General features: G+C 59.5%; 1 protein-coding gene across 4 annotated transcripts; it reads right to left on the bottom strand.

Annotated features, from left to right (window-relative positions):
- Window positions 1-245: 245 nt before the first annotated feature.
- Window positions 246-16,407, bottom strand: ZNF444 (zinc finger protein 444). 4 transcript variants are annotated; one of them, XM_045774241.2, is made up of 4 exons: window positions 16,276-16,407; window positions 10,015-10,359; window positions 2,856-2,940; window positions 246-1,303 (listed from the first exon to the last, which is right to left on the bottom strand). In XM_045774241.2, exons 2-4 carry the CDS (start codon window positions 10,324-10,326, stop codon window positions 708-710), a joined length of 993 nt encoding a protein of 330 aa, XP_045630197.1. In that variant the 5' UTR covers window positions 10,327-10,359; window positions 16,276-16,407; the 3' UTR covers window positions 246-707. The 4 variants fall into 4 exon arrangements, with proteins under 4 accessions (XP_045630197.1, XP_087709454.1, XP_045630196.1 ...); XM_087853328.1 differs by lacking the exon at window positions 16,276-16,407 and adding an exon at window positions 16,148-16,236; XM_045774240.2 differs by lacking the exon at window positions 16,276-16,407 and adding an exon at window positions 16,084-16,232.
- Window positions 16,408-16,704: the final 297 nt, after the last annotated feature.

Raw genomic sequence — 16,704 nt, 5'->3', positions numbered from 1 at the left:
GCCACAGACCGAGATGAGAACCCAAGTAGGTCTGGCACCAGGCCAGTGCCGCCATCGAGCATCATCTGGTCTCTAAGACAGCAGTGGGGCCACCTGCTCTGGGCCCCCAGGTGGGCTGGATGAAACCCATCTCCCGCCACCTCCTCTCCAGCCTCAAGGACGAGGAACTGGTGCCCAGGGCCTCCCACACGGTGGGGAGTCCAAGGTGGGGCCGCCCACACAGAACCTGGGACTCTGACCACACCTCTCATCGATAACTTTATTACTCTCCAGATGCTGGTGAACTGTCTCCGCGGTGCTTCCCAGGAACAGGCATTTCTGTCCATCACGTGCCTTCCCGGCCGCAGAGAGGGGCGAGACCAAGAAGCCCACTAGCAGAGCCCCGGCCGTCACCCCTTCCCGCCTTCCCCCGCTGGGCAGGGGTCTCCTAGGGACAAGATCCCGTCTCCTTCCTTCAGCCTCCTCTGGATCCAGGGCCCACCAGCCGCCCCCGCCTTGCGCTCTGCTCCTGGGCTCCTGCGCGGCCTCACTCAGCCCGGGGGCGGGCGGCAGGTGGAGGGAAGGGGGAGGCGGGGCTCGTGGACGCACCTGCACGGAGTAGGAAGGCCTGGGAGGCCGCGGGAACCGAAGAGGGAAGTGTGGCCCGGGGCAGAACGCGCAAAGGGAACAGAAGGGGGTCAGCCTGGGGCCGGCGCGGACGGCGGCAGCTAGCCCAGCGGCCAGGCCGGGAAGGGGCCCCCGCCGCCCGGGCCCGCCGCCGTGCCCGCGCCGCCCGCCGCCCGGCCGTGGATGCGCTGGTGGCGCAGCACGTGCTCCCGGCGCCCAAAGCCCTTGCCGCACTGCCAGCAGGCGAACGGCCGCGCCCCCGAGTGCGTCTTGCGGTGGCGCACCAAGTGCTCGCGCCAGTAGAAGGTCTTGCCGCACTCGCAGCAGGCGTGCGGCTTCTCGCGCGCAGGCAGCGGGCGCAGGGCCGGCCCGGGGCCGCCGGGGTGCGTGCCACGGTGGCGCCGCAGGTGCTCCTTGCGCCGGAAGGCCTTGCCGCACTCGGGGCAGGCGTGCGGCTTCTCGCCCGAGTGGCTCTGCCGGTGCCGCAGCAGGTGGGTGGGCTTCAGGGCGGCCTTGCCGCACTCGGGGCAGGAGGTGGTGCCCGGGGCCGCCGCCGCCACTGCCGCCACGAAAGGGGGCAGGCCGGGCGCAGGCGGTGCCGCGGGGGCCGGTGGAGGGCTGCCCGGCTCCTGCTTGTAGGGGCGCGAGGCCTGGGCGTCCCCCGTCGCCAGCACCTCAGCCCCGGGAGCCGCATCTCCTGCCGGGCAAAGGCACAGAGTGAGGGCACGGGGCTCTGCACGTGGCGGGCAGGGTACAGAGGGCGGGGGCAAGCCGGGGATCACGGCAACAGTTAGGAAGGGCCCTGCTGCTGCAAAGCCTAATGTCAGGAAACCACGGGGGCAAGGGAAGGGCTGACTGCAGGCTTCCTATGCATCCTGTGTCCCGGGACCGGCCCAGGCTCGCTACGCGCCGCAGTCAGTGCCTAATACACGGATGCACGCGGAGGCACAGATGTGGCGGAGGATGCGTGAAGGAAGAGGAGGGGTGTACCCACCAGCGGCTTGATGGATGGAAGAGTAGATGGGAGAGGGCACAGACGGAGGGGTGAAGGGCCGACGGATGGATGGATTGGTGGATAAGTGATAGATGGACGATGGGGTGCCTGGGTGGCTCAGTGGGTTAAGCGTCTGCCTTCCACTAGGGTCATGACCTCAGATCCTAGGACTGAGCCCTGCCTCAGCCTCCCTGCTCAGTGCAGAGTCTGCTTCTCCCTCTGTCCCTCCCCCTGCTCATGCTGTCTCTCTCTCAAATAAATAAAATCTTTAAAAAAATTCCTGGTTTAAAACAAATAATAGATGGATGATGGATAGATGGGTGGACAGCAGGTGGACAGATGGGTGGATGGGAGTGGATGGAGGACAGGGGACAGCGGGGAGACAGATGCATGAGTGAGCAGGGATGTGGACTGATGCATGGAGAGTAGGTGGGCTGACTCCATGATGTGTGAAGGGGGTGGGTGGTGTCTGAGTGGGTATCTGGGTAGACAAATGAACCTCACATTTCCTTTCTCCAGGTTTTTAAACTGCTCTATGGAGTTCCAGGGATATAAGCCCCAGCTCATGACTCACTTTACAAAAACGATCCCAGTGCAACGAAGAAAGTGTAACCTTTCTGCTCCCACCCATACATTTCCTCCACACCAGCCACCAGGTCTGCAGCCTTGGCGTCCGGGCCTCCTTTCCTGGATGCAGAGATGCCTATCGGGGCAGAAGCCACCGTCCCCACCCTGGCTCTGGCCTTGACTTGCATGGCCTTAGGCAAGCTGCTTGAGCTTGCTGGATGCAGGTTTCTACAGCTAGCCGTGGGCTTCCAGACAGCAGAGTGCACCAGCGGGCTGGCCAAGGGCGGTGTTGGCTGGGTGCACAGCAGTGTATTTAAAAATGTAAAAAACGTTTGAAAATCAGGCAGTGTCATAAAAACCCAAACTTTTGTCTCTTCTTGAGAAAAAACTGTTGATGTAGTGGGCCCCATTCCCATGTGGCAACACAGGCTGCAGGAGAGCTGGGAAGACAGTGGCTGGCACACACCGACAGCTGGTATGCACGGCCAGGTGCCGGCTGTCCTGTCTGACCTCACTGTGCCCTCCGTGGGGGCATGTCTGATCCATCTCCAGCCCTGGTACCCAGCTGGGGGCCTGCCACGTGGCAGGGACACCAGGAATGTTCACTGAGCAAATGAATGCTGAGCAGGATGGGGATGCCCTCAGGTGGGAGAGGAGCATCGTGTGGGAGAGGGGGTGAGCTACTCACCTAAGGGCATCATGCCCACATCATCCTTGCCAACGGTCACCCCGGAGCCTTCTGTCACATCCTGAGGTACCCTCACCGCTGGTCCCTGAAATGAGAGATACCACACTCAGAAATGAGAAACCACAGCGAAATGAGAAGCCACCTCGAATTTTTCTCCCCTGTGACCCCGACTACGTTCAGTCATCAAGTCCTATCACGTGCTCTGGGGGAAGCCGGCCACCAGGCCTCCTGCCGGTCACCATGTGAGGGACCCGTCTGGGAAGCAGACCCTCCAGCCCCCAGCTGACCCCCTCACGAGACCCTGAGTCAGATCTGCCCCACATTCCTGACCCACAGAAACTGTGTGAGACAACAAGTGTTTGTTGTTGCAAGCCTCTAAGTTTGGGGTGATCTGATACATAGCAACAGACAACTGATACAGCTGCTTTAAATCCTAGACATGCCCTTCAGGCCCTGACCGAGCCCCTCCCTGCCACCACATACAGGTTTCCGACCCTGTGTGACGGAAGAACAGCCCCTAGCCTGCTACCTACCACACTGCACTACTCAGCCGCTTCACGGAACTTACGACGGACGTACTTATAAACACATACATTTAAAGCATATGATCCAGGGAGTTTCCACAGGTGCACACGCACAAAACTACCATCGCAGCCAAGACGGCGAACATATCTATCCGCCCCTCAGAGCTTCCTCGTGCACGGCTGGGGTCTCTGCCTCCCTGCACTGCAAATCAGCAAATGCTGATGCGGTTCCCGTCGCTACGGGGCTGTTTTCAGATTCTAGAAACGATACAGAACCACAGAGTAAATAGGTACTTTCGGGGGGTTTTTTTCATGCACCATAATCATTTTGAGAGTAAGGATACTGGCCAACAGTTTTCTTTCTCGGGGTGTCTTCGGTTTTCTCACAGGAGGATCTGGGAAGTGTACCTTCTTCGATTGCTGTCAAGTTCGTCTGGAGCTGCTATCACTTGTCCTGAAACGTTCGGCAGACAGAGCCAGCGGAACTGTCACACCGCATTTTTAGGCCTGTCCTTGCCCATCTCCTCCTACGGACTGTGGGCTCCTGGAGGGCAGGGCCCGGCCTGCCTTCCTTCTGTGGTATCCCCAGCGCCAATCACTTTAATAACCGCTGTCGTGAGACGTAATTCGCCTACTGAGAATACAACTCCGTGGCTCTCAGTGCATTCAGAGTCGTGCGACCATCGCCAGTTTCAGAATATTTTCGTCACCTGCAAACTAAATCCCAACCCAGTAGCAGCCACGCCCCTTCCCAAGCCCCAGGAACCCCGTCTTCTCTCTGTGTCTGTGGATTCGCCTGTTCTGGATGCTGCGTTAACGGAATCTCGCAGCCCACAGTCCCTTTCGACTGGCCCCCTCCCCTTTCCACGTCGTGTCTTCGACTCCAGTGGGTGTCAGTGCTTCAGTCCCTCGCGTGGCTGGACCACGTTCTGCTCGTTCCAGTGGGCACACGGGTCGTTTCCGCTTCTTGCCGATTACGGAGGCTGCCGCCCTGCTGCCATTCCCCTCCCGTCAGGACAAGCTGTGTGTGGACGTACACGCAGGAGTGAACTGCTGGCTCACAGGGCAGCACGTGCTGAACCGTCACAGGAATGCCGGACGTCTCCCACTGCGACTGCCCCGCTTCACATTCCCACCACCGGGGAAGCCGGCAGGGCTCCAGTTCCGGGTGCCTCTTCCCACAGTCCCCAGCAGACACCAAGTGAGTGAACGACGGATGGGGAAAAGGGTCAGACCGTCTGCCTTTGCTCTGATGAAGAAACACTTCCTGAAGAAGGGGGTCAAGATAAGGGGGTACCGAGGTGTGGAGTCAGGGTCTGGCATGAGGCCGACTAGGTCCCTAGGTGCCTCCAGCCACAGACCTGCCTGTGGGACCCAAGCAAGTTACCTCCCACCCTGGGGTCAGGGCAGCGGGCTTGAGGTGGCACTCGGTCTCACCCCGAGTCCTGACCCAGACTGGCAGATGCTGAGGGCACAGCAGGAAACTCCCCAGCACCCTGGCCCTCGGTGGGGCTCCAGCGACCCACAGGTGACGTCTGCCCCGGTGCGGCAGGCCAGCAGCAGGACACGTGCCAGGTGCCCGCCACCACTGGCCTCTGTGGCAGCCCCCCCCCCCCCCCCCCGCGAGCAGGGCCCGGGACGCCGCACCGCCGGCAGGCTCTCCTGGCGATTCCAGAGCACACACATCCTCTGGATGGCCTGGGGCCCTCTGGTCTGGGGTCCCAGACATGGGATGAGGACTGTGCAGAGACCAAGCCCATCCACAAGGAGATAGCCAGGCAGAGTGGCCATGGGATGAGGTTGGGGCCCTGCACCAGGCACTGGGGGCTCAGTCTCTGGGGTACAGCAGGGGTTAGAAGCAGAATCTAGAGCCCGGGCCTGTGGGTTCTATTCCTCTTGCTGCCCCCTAACTAGCCCTGTGACCTTGGGCAAGTTGCTTGACTTCTCTGGGACTCATACCATCATCTGGGAGACAGATGGTAACAGTATGCAGCACTGACCCCTCAGGGCTGGGTGGAGACAGGCAGGCCGGGCTCACAATGGGATTTACAGGGGGCTCTTAGCCTCCAGAGGGGCTGGAGACTAGAGTCAGCCATGGGGCTATACAGGTGACCTCCGGTAAAAGCCTGGATACCAGGCTGGGGAGTCTCCTCGTCAGCATGGTCAGCACGACTTGGTGCTGTCCCCACGGCGCCCCCCGGAGAGGAGCTCTCCTGGACCCTGCCCCGTGTGCCTCTCCCTCGGCTGACTGAGCTCTGCGTCCCTTCACTGAAACGAATCGGACTGTGAGCACCCCAGCTCTCATCAAGTCCTGAGTCCTTCTCATGCACAACTGAGCCCAGGCTGGTCCTGGGGACCCCCGAACTTGCAGCTGGTATCAAAGCCAGGTGTCCTCGGGGGAACCCAAGTGCTGCACACGGAGCCGCCTGATGGCCAGCAATGCCCGTCTGGGGGCAGCTAGGTCACTTGGGTTCAAGTCTGAACTTCCCACCCTGTAGCTCGTTCACGTATTTATTCCAGCTCTACCCGGCGAGGGGGCGCAGGCCGCGGTGAGGAGGTGGGGGGTCTTTCTCCCGTAGACTCAGGGTCTGGCCCGAGTCCCGCTGACCACTCAACTTCATCGGCTCGGCAAGCCCTGCCAGATGCCCTCACCTCTGCGGGCGCGCTGCTGCCCTCGCCTTCCTGCCCGCACCACGGCTTCGGCTCTCACCTCTGCCGGGTCGCGGGGCTCTCTTCCTGTGCTGCCGGCTGTCGCCCCAGGACTCCTGGAGGCACAGACCAGTGGGCGTTTCCTGTTGTGCTGACCACAGCCCGGGCTCTCCCCACCTGTCTGCTCCTGCTGCCCCCCTGCCTTCCTTTGGGTTTCCTGGGCTGGCAGACACCCGGCCCCTGGCTATTGTGTGCCTGGGACCGGATGTGGGGGACTGACCGTGGCCGATTCGGTCCCACCGCGTCCACCACCTTCCCTCACCTGCAGAACAGTCCAGGCTCTGCCTCCACAGACGTGACAGGAAACTTCGCACTGCCCGCCTGCATCCAACGAAGGAAGCCTGGGGGTCACTCACCGCTCCCTGGCAAGCCCTTTTCTGACCACCTACTACGCCCCAAACACTACTGAAAGCACCAGGGACACGTTAGCGAACAAGAAAGACAAGGCCCTGCGCTCGAGTACCTACGCTCCAGTCACTGCTACACAAACCATAAAAAAGTAGAGTTCCTTGGGGACGCGTGGGTGGCTCAGTCGGTGAAGCGTCTGCCTTCGGCTCAGGTCATGATCCCAGGGTCCTGGGATCGAGTCCTGCATGGGGCTCCCTGCTCAGTGGGGAGTCTGCTTCTCCCTCTGCCTGCCGCTCCCCATGCTTGTGCTCTCTCTCTCACACTCTCTCTCAAATAAATGAATAAAATCTTAAAAAAAGAATGATTTCCACGAGGCCAGCTCAGTCAGGCAGGGATTTCTCTCAGCCCCTGGAATCTGAGCAGCTGACAAGAGCCCTTAGAGCCACGGAGGCTCACACGCTGCCAGTGGCAACGCCAAATACCACAGCCACTTCGGGAAGCAGTCTGGTGGTTTCTTCTAAAACCAAACACACCTGCCACAAAACCCAGCCCTCGCCCTCCCCGCGACCCACTCTGGAGAAAGGAAAACGCATGTTCACACAGACATGCACACCCAGGCATTTAAAGCAGCTGTATTCAAAACCACCCAACACTGGAGACCGCTTTTGGGTCCTTCAGTGGGGGAGGGACAGAGACATCGGTGTCTACACCACAGGGTCTACTTGATGTGAAAAAGGAACCGACTCCTGACACACACAACCACATGTGTCAGTCTCAAAGGCCTCGTGCTGAGCCAAAGACCCAGCCCCCAAAGTTTGCACACCGAGTTCCTTTCTGGGCTTCCCCAGAAGACAGGTCACGGACTGGTGGCACGGGGGGGTCTGGGGCGACAGCACAGGTCTGCGTCCTGACCACGGCTACAATGAACCACCGATTGTCGACGATGCGGAGAACTGTACATCCCCCCAAAAGTTAAAAAGACACTGAAGCCAATCGCCTGGGTGGCTCAATCCATTGAGCATCTGCCTTCGGCTCGGGTCACGGTCCCGGGGTCCTGGGATCGAGCCCCACGTCGTCAGGCTCCCTGCTCAGTGGGGAGTCTGCTTCTCTCTCTCTCCCTCTGCCTCTCCCCTCACTTGCACACTCTCTCAAATAAAGAAATATAATCTCAAAAAAAAATCCACTGAGGCCATGGCCCCTCGCCTGAGAGACCCGCCACAGCTCTCTTCAAAGCTCCCACGTGTTCCGAGCAGCCGGGTGTGGAGCCACGGCCTACACCAGCGCGGGCACGACGCATCAGGGCAGGCTCTGCCGCTCACAGGGAGGACTCACACCTCAGAGACACCCTCGTCCCAGAGGCGTTTCCCAGACTCCAGCTCCAGGTCCCTCTGCCACAGTCTGAGTGAAATGGCCTGACGCCCAGGCTACCGTCACTCTTCACACCTTTTGCTTTAATAAAATAGCTGTCCGTCCCACCAGCAACGGGGAAGCAGCATCAGAGGGGCCGCGACGGTTCGGTGCGATCCACAGAACAGCATCACCCCAGTCCACCGACGCTCTGGCCGGCTCCCAGCCCGAGGCTGCTCTTACCAGAGAGGACAGCAACGACACGCCGGCATGCAGGGACGGCTCCCCCCGGAGGCCGTCCGAGAGGCACCGGGAACCACGACTGCGCGAGAATCTGACGCCGTGCTCGCACACCACTTCCGATTCCTCCGGCACGCAAAACAGTCCCTGATCCCGGAGCTCGTGACCCTGTGACCTCATGTCGCAAAAGGGCTGGGACTTTGCAGGTGTGACCAAGGTAAGGGTCCTGACATGTGGGTACAGCCCCGGATTATGTGGACAGGCCCAGTATCATCATGAGGGTCAGGAGAGGACATGACCTTGGAAGCAGAGGTCGAGTGAGGCCCACGGATGGATTCTTCCCTGGAGCCGTCAGAAGGAACACAGCCTTGCCCACACCTGGGTTTCCGCCAGACCCGAGTCTGACGCCTGGCCTGCAGAAGTCCAAGTGAGTTCATCTGCGCTGTCTTTAAGGCACGGGCTCTGCGGTGACGTGTTACGGTGCAGTGACAGGGAACAGAGAAGCGGCCGAGAAGAGAGGTAACGGAGGGGTGAGGCTGGTCCCAGGAAGCGGGGGACAGCGTATCACAGGGAGCCGGGCCGGGAAGGGGACTGACAAGACCACGGCTGTGTCCCCAGCACCCGACAGCCCTCACGCTGGACATTCTGCCATTTTTCTGACTCCTCCCCCCGCCGTCCAACGGCCTCTGACCCTGTGCTGTGCAGCCCCCCCCCCGTGCCCGCCAGCCTCTCCGCAGCCTCGAGGCCCGTGCACTGGCTGCTCCCTCAGTCTGCTCACTCTCCTCATGGCTGTCTGCGTGGCTGCCGCCGCTCACCACGGGGCCACATGTGGCTGCTGAGCACTTGAAAAGGTGACAAGTGCCACCTGCCAAGATGGTAACAGCTTGGATACACTGAGTTCAAAAATTAAATCCACTTGTTCCTTTCCACCCTTTCTAACGTGCTACTAGAATGTTCAGGATTACGGACAGGGCTCACGAACTATTTCTCACTGGACAGCGTGGCTCTGAACTGGGGGTCAGCGGGCTGTTCCTGCAATAGACCAAGAGTAAAGGATTTCAGCTCTTGCGGGCCATCTGTCTGCATCCACATTGCTCCACTCAGTCCTTGTGGCCAAAGGGCCACAGGCACCGCATGAATGGACAGGCCTGGCTGTGCAACCCGCAAGGTTCTGTCACACTCCACAAAACAGGGTGGGGGCAGGCCTGGCGCACAGGCTCCAGTCGGGTGACCCCTTGCCTTCAGTAAAGCATTTAGCCTCACCCAAAGGGAGGGCTGGCCTCTGCCCTCAACCACTGGGAGGTGACCTCTAAGGCCCCGGGCCATCCTACCCAACAGGAGTATCTGTGTGCGTGGGGGCTTTGGGCGACACGGGACAGTCCAACAGTATAGTTTATATCGGAGACGGAGACGTTCAGACACCCAGGATCTGCCCAGCCTCCGGGGGGCTGGAGGGCAAAGGGGGTCATGCCTGCACGGCGGAGCCCAACAGAAACTCCAGGCACCAAGGCTCAAGGAGCCATCCCGGATGGCGATCCCACACGCACGTTGTCACGAACCGTGGCCAGGAGAGGACAGCTGGAGGTCCGTGCACGGGGCTGGGCTGGAGCCCTGCACCTCCTCCCTCCGCTGACCGGATCTGGGTCCTTCGGCCAGGACAAACCCCAACTGTGAGCAAGACAGTTTTCGGACGGTTCTGGGTCCTTCTCCTGAATAGTTCAACAGGAGAGCAGCCTTGGAGACCCCCAGAGTTGCTGTGAGAGTCAGAAGGGAGGGCGGTCTCAGGGACCACCCCTCTGCACTGCGCTACCAGCCTGATGCTCATGCCCGCCCCAAAGCCTCCCCACTCTCAATCGTGCCCCAAGACCAGTGGCCCTCCAGATAGCAGAGCTGAGGCAGCAAGGGGCGAAGCCAGTTTCCAGCCAGGGGAGGTGGCGGCTGAGGGACACGAGTGCGAGCAGGCCCCCCACCCCCGCTGACCCCCCGCTCACCCAGAGCTCCTCCAGCAGGGCCACGGCCTCCTCGCCGCTCTGGGGCCGCCGGCTGCACACCCATGCCTGGATGTCGGCGGGCAGGGCGCTCAGGAACTGCTCCAGCACTAGCAGCTCCAGCATCTGCTCCTTGGTGTGCAGCTCGGGCCGCAGCCAGTCTCGGCACAGCTCACGCAGCAGGCCCAGGGCCTCGCGGGGGCCCGGCGCGTCGCCCAGGTGGAAGTGCCGAAAGCGGTGCCATGGCGAGTCCAGGGTCAGGCCCTCGGCCGTCTGGCCTTCCTGCTTCACAGGCTGGGGAGACGGGACCTCCATGGGGGTCTGTGAGCCCCGCAGGGACAGCAGCGCCTGTGGGAAGGGAGTTCAGCACGGTCAGATCCCAGCTCAGTCACTCAGGAGACCACTGCCTCCTGCCGGGTGCACCCCGAGCGTGCCCACGTAGGAGCCGAGTGACCTGGGGTAAGTGGCGGAGCCTCTGCGTCTCAGTTTCCCCCACAGTTCGAGGTGCTCCCCTACCTTGCGCGGCTGAGGGAGGAGTGCCTCAGAAGGAAGGTGCCCATGGGCTGTTGGGCCCGGGGGGAGCCTTGCGCACAACACGTGCCAAAGGAAGGGAGGTTCGGATCCCCGTCCTGGCACGGCACGGGCTCGGATCCGGGTGGCCATGGGCCCTGTTGCTCCTCAGTCTCCTCCCTCAGCTCCGTGCGAGGAACAGACACGCAGACAGCTAGGACCAGAGCACAGCACCCGCAAGCACTCAGAGCGCCCTGAGCTCTCGTCAGTGCCACTGTCATTGTAACTGCTCGCCCCGATGACACGCAAACCCCGCGTCCCCAGCGTCCCCTGCAGCAGATGCCTCAGGATGCCTATTCTAAAGCCACCCCAACCGCTTCCTTATTCACGGTCCCCCAAATGCACATGAAGCTCTAACCCCAGCACCACGGTATCCGGAGGTGGGTGTGGGGTGCACACGAATGGCGGCTGAAGCTGGTACGAGCTTCGGTTAGAAGACGAGTAAGTCGTGGGGGGGTGTGACGTAGCACATGGCAACCGGGGTTCACAAGACTGTGCTGCCTGCTTGGAAGCTGCTAGGGGAGTGAGCTTACAAGTTCTCATCACAAGAAAAAACGGGGTGACCGTGCGAGCTGACAGACGTGAACTGAACTCACCGTGGCGGCCACGTCACAATGTACCCACGTCGGATCGTCACATGTAACACAACACTGTATGCTGATGACATCTCAGTAAAAATGGAAAAAGAGACTAAGAGAAGCCACAAGGACGAGGTCCGAATCTGACGGGATCGGTGCCCTTAGAGGAACAGAACTCTCCCGACGCGCTCTGCCACGTGACATAAGCAGGCCGCCACTGCAGCCCAGACACGAATTTGCCTGCACCTGACCTTGGACTCTGGCTCCAGAACCGAGAGAAACAAAGGTCTCTTGTGGAAGCCCCCAGTCTGTGGTATTCCTGCGGCTGCCCGAGCTGCCTGATACACTGAGGGGCCCCCACTCATGCCTGGGGATTGGGAAACGTGGCAGACTGCAGGACTTGGCCCACATCCACTCTCCCCTTCCTCCTTTGTGTAATCCCCCCGCCCCCCAAGGAAGCTGTGTGCCCTCCACTTCCTCTTCCCTCCTCCTGAAGAAGGGGACCCAGACGCGATGGTGGCTCCACCAGGGGTGACGTGACCCCAGGAGACAGCCGGAAATGTCTGGAGGTTTTTGACTGTTGGGTGGGGGTAGGGGAACACTGCTGCTGGCATCCAGCGGGCAGCTGGGGGTCCTACAACCCCCAGGCAGCCCACGGCACAGAATGATCCAGCCCCAAATGTTGACAGCACTAAGGCCGAGAGAGCCCGGCCTGGAAGATAGGTCCTCATGTGGTCCAGGGACCCGTGGGGTACTGCGGGGTCAGAACTGTTTCATCACGACAGTAAGACATTATCTGCCTCTTTTACTCTCTTCTCCTGAGTGTCTCCTGAGGGGTCTTCCAGAGGCTGCAGGAACACAGGCTGCATGCAGAAGCAGAGGCAAAACCCAGCCGTCTTCTTTTACATCAGGCATTGGAGAGATTCACAGAAAAATAATCCCACACTTCCAATTTTTTGTTTTGGAAAACAGTTATTTTCCATTTAAAAAATTTTATTTATGTCAATATATGAAAGATTGATTACTTCTGCTTCTAAATGCATTAACAAATACCTGGAAATGTTTTTGACCTTACATTTCAATATGATACACACCCATAGATACAACTGCTATAAATAAAAATGCTTTGGAATCTCCAGTAATTTTTAAGAATATAAAGGAGTCCTGAGTTCAAAACGCTTGAGAACCACTAGGACTGGGATCGGCAAACAGCCACCTGTGGGCCAGATCTGGCCTGCAGCCTTTTTTTTTTTTTTTTCAGTAATCTCTACACCCAATGTGGGGCTTGAACCTACAACGCCGAGATCAAGAGTCACATGCTCTACCAAGTAAGCCAGCCAGTTGCCCCCCCCTTTTTTAAATTTTTTAAATGATTTTTTATTGATTTTATTTGAAAGAGAGATGGCAAGAGAGAAAGCACAAGCAAGGGGGAGAGAGAGAGAAGCAGACTCTCTGCTGAGCAGGGAGCCCAACATGGGGCTTGATCCCAGGACTCTGGGATCACAATCTGAGCCAAAGGGAGACACTTAACCGACTGAGCCACTAAGCTGCCTGCTTTTTCTTTTTAAATAAAGTTTTATTGGTATATGGCCATGCCTACTTGCTCATGCACCGTCCATGGCTGCTTTTGACCTCAGAAGGCAGACCTGAATAGATTCGCAGAGACTGAATAGCCCCCAAAGCTGCCCACATGTTAGAAATATTTACTATCTGGCTCTTTCCAGAAAATGTTTGCCAACCACTGACCTAAAGGACGGTGGGAGACAAGACAGAAGGGATCCTGGATGACCCTATGGGTCATGGCACTGACCCAACCTAGAACACCGCTGCATTGTCAGAAAACAAGTTTTCCTGACTTGAGCCACTGTATCTTGGGGCCTCCTTGCCACAGCAGCTTGCTCTCAATCACGACTACAGAACAGTTCTCTTGACCACAAGGCAGGAGGTAGACAGGGGCTCTGACCAATGAGATTTAACAGAAAGTCTGTGTTTGAACGACTTCCCTTTTGATACGAGAAATTTCTGCGGCCAACCGCATTTTGCGGCAGAGCAAAGGAGGTCAAGAGAGAAGATCCTTGGCTCTGAGGCACAGGCTGTGAGTGGCTGGGCTGAAAGGACCCCTTGATAGCCCAAGTCCAAAGCCCGGGCTCTTAACTACAATGCCACTGACCATGGACATCATCTCATCGTTGGGCCGGCCCCCACAGCCCCCCTCAGCATCTCGCTGCTCCCGAGCCTGCCACCCTAGATGCAAATCACCCCACAGTAATTAGAAAGAGCTTTTTTTTCCCTCAATACAAATCACATTATGTCACTTCCCCACTCAAAACCCTCTGACTGCTTCCTTGCTACACAAGGTCTCAAGTCTGCCTACCTTTCTTGTCTCTTATCATTCTATCTCTGGCTCTCTCTACTCCAGCCACACTGGCTCCTTGATTATATTCTCAGGCTAGTCCCACCCCAGGGCCTTTGTACCTGCTATTCTCTCCCCCCTCCTCTTTGCTGGCTGGCTCAGCTGGCTCCTTCTCTTCTTTGAGGCCTCCACTCAATTTCCCCTACTCGGAGAACCTCCTCAAATCATCTGATTAACATAGCATCCACACACCCTACCCTGCAGTTACTATCCCATCATGTTTACTAACTTTCTTTTAGTGTTTAACAAGACGGTGTTATATTTCTGTGTGGTCTTCTCTCATGAGAACTGAAGCTTCAGGAGAGCAAGAGACCACATACACAGAGCCCAGCATGCTGGCTTGCACTCAAGAAAATTTATGGGATGATGAATCTTATGAGACTAGTATTATTGCCCCCATTTTGCAAATGGGGAAGGTGAAGACATCTTGCCCAAAGTCACCCAGCTAATAGAGCCTAAACTCACACCCAGGTCTGCCTGGTTCCACGGCCAGTCTGCAATCATCTCCCGCCCACCCATCCCTCCATGCGAGGACTGCCGAGCCTGGGAGTGGCGGGGAAGGCTTCCCAGAAGACCTGGGCCAGAGGTGAGTCTCCAAAGATGCAGAGAAGCCTGCCCTGCTGTGAGAAAGATCCCTCCGGGATGGGACTGGAATCTGACCTGAGGGATCCAGGCCTCAGGCTGCGAGCTGAAGGGTCCCACAGTCTCGGGGGGGGGGGGGGCTCATGGGTAGCCACCAGCTGTCCACCGTGAGTTGAGAGCAGGGCCAGTTGGTCCCTTCTCTGGGTCCTGGGGTCACCACATACTAAGCGGTAAGGAAGGGCGTTCCACCCACGTAAACCAATCCTTATCATCCACTGCAGGTTCAGGGCCTCCTGGGGATGCCAGAACGCTGTGTGCTACCCTTCACTAAAGCACCCCTAACACTGCCGTGTCAAGGAGCACCGTCCAGCCCAGCCAGGCACCCTGGAGGCCTCAGGAGACAGCCGCTGAGTGGGCTCTGCTTCCCACTGCCCCACAAGAGCGTCCCAACAGCCCTGTGCAAACACTCAGAGGCAGGATTCAAACCTGGAACTGTGGGACTCCAGAGCCCATGCTGGTTGCACCCAGCACCTCTGCACGGCGCGTTCGGTTAACTAAACGGTTAAGAGGGGGCTCTGGACCTTGGCTGCCTCGCTTCCACTTCCAGCTCTCCCATTTACCTAGTGCGTCACCTGGACCCATGACTTGCCTCTCTGTGGGCTGAATTTCTTCACCTGTAAACCAGGATCATAGTAGCTCCTTCCCCACAAGGGGTTGCTAGGAATATGAATTAGCAGTGGCCCAGCATACAGTAAGTCTCAATGAAGACCTGCGCGTCTCCTGCTGGGTTTCCAAACCTCGGTGCTAGTCGTACGTGGAGCAGCGTCATTCTGCGTGGTGGCAGCCGTCCTCATGCCATGTGAAAGGTTTATCAGCATCCCTAGCCCTTTTCCACCCGATGCCAGTAGCTGTCTCCCCAACTCCCCAACTGTGACAACCAAACAGGTTTCCAGATACTGCCACTTATCCCCTGAGAGGCAGAATGCCCCCCCCCCCGCCCGGCTGAGAGCCACTGGTCCACTGGACAAATATTTACTCGGAGCACAAGGGCTCTGGAGCAAAGCCCGGTTCTGCAGCCGACTAGCTATTTGTCCTTGGACAAAGTACAATAGCACCTTTTACACACGGGCTCTCCATTTCCTGGGCTGTAAAATAGGGAGAAAACCCCTACTGATCCGAGAGTCGCCGCTGAGTGCAAGACGCGAGGAAAACAAAGATGCCGAGAGCAGTACGGGGCGCCCCGCAAGTGCTCTCTTACCAGAGTGGGAGCTGCACCCACTGCTACCCCGGGAGGCGATGGGGACACCGCGATCCACCCCACAGGCGCACGCACGGAAACCTAACCAGCCACCGCAAGAGGGGACCAGCCCTCCAACAGGGGCACAGAGGGTGACTGGAGGCTGGCCGGGGGCAGCTTCGGGACGCGAACACAGCCTGGTGCACTCTCCACCCGCCGGCCAACCGCCTCCCGTGCACCAAGCCCCCGCCGTGGGCGCTCCGCACCCGCAGACAGGAGCGCGGCGATCACCCTCACCCTCGGACGCCCCGAACTCCGCGCAAGGGCGAGCGCCCGCGGAAGCCCCGCGCCCGCCCCAGGACCCGGCCCCCTCCCGCGGCGTGGGTCCCGGCCCCACCTCCGCCCCTCCCCCTCCCCCTCCTGGACCCTCCCCCACACCCCGCCCCCGGTTTTCCACCCTCTCCCGCGTTCTCCACTCCTAGGGGCCACAGCCCCCTCCCACTTCCCGACCCTCCCATAGCCCCTCCCCCTCCCGTTCCCTCTCCCATCCCCCTCGCCTACCTCCCTCTTCTCTCGGCCCCCTTCTTCTCCCCTCCCCCCGCCGCCCATCCCTCCGTCCTCCGGCCTGCAGCCCCCCTCTCCTTAAAGCGCGTCCAACCGCCCCCCAACCCCCCCTTCCCCCCCTCGCTCACCTCACTCTCCCAGACGAGGCCCCCCAAGCCCCCTCACTTCGTCGCACATGCGCACAAAGCTCACCGGGACTCCATGCCCCGGCAGGCTTTGCGCCAAACTCCTCCGGCCTCCTCCCCCCCAACACTCAGACACCGAGGCGTCCGTTCCGCCCCTCACCTTCCGTCCCTCACCCCCCGCCCCGCCAGCCTCACCCAGAACTACATTTCCCAGGAAGCATCGCGGCAAAAGACGCTTCCCATTGGCCGCTCGCCGTGAAGAATCTCGCACGCCCGTCTCCAAATAGCCCTGAACTACACTTTCCAAGGTGCATGCAGCACGGCCAGCGGCCTATTAGCCCAAGCAAACAAGGCCTCTCAGCGCGCCAGGCTTTGAACTACATTTCCCAGAATACCCGCAGGGCTTCCCATTGGCTCTCGCGCGGACCCGTGCATGCGCAGACGTACCGACGGGGAGGTCGAGGGAGGGAGAAGGCGGCGTCATGGCGGCGTTGTCCTGAGACAGGTGGAGGTTGGACGCCGGCGGGCGCTCGGGAAATGAAATCCCCGGGCCGTAGCGGCGGGCAGGCGAGGAGGAGGGGTCCGGCCAGAGTTCTGCGTTTCCTTGACAACGGGTCGAGTCTC

Source organism: Ursus americanus, chromosome 21, assembly GCF_024610735.1.
Source record: "Ursus americanus isolate L20-20 chromosome 21, mUrsAme1.1.p, whole genome shotgun sequence".
Taxonomy (NCBI): domain Eukaryota; kingdom Metazoa; phylum Chordata; class Mammalia; order Carnivora; family Ursidae; genus Ursus; species Ursus americanus.
Note: the sequence above shows the minus strand (reverse complement) of the source record. Positions and strands in the feature narration are given on the sequence as shown.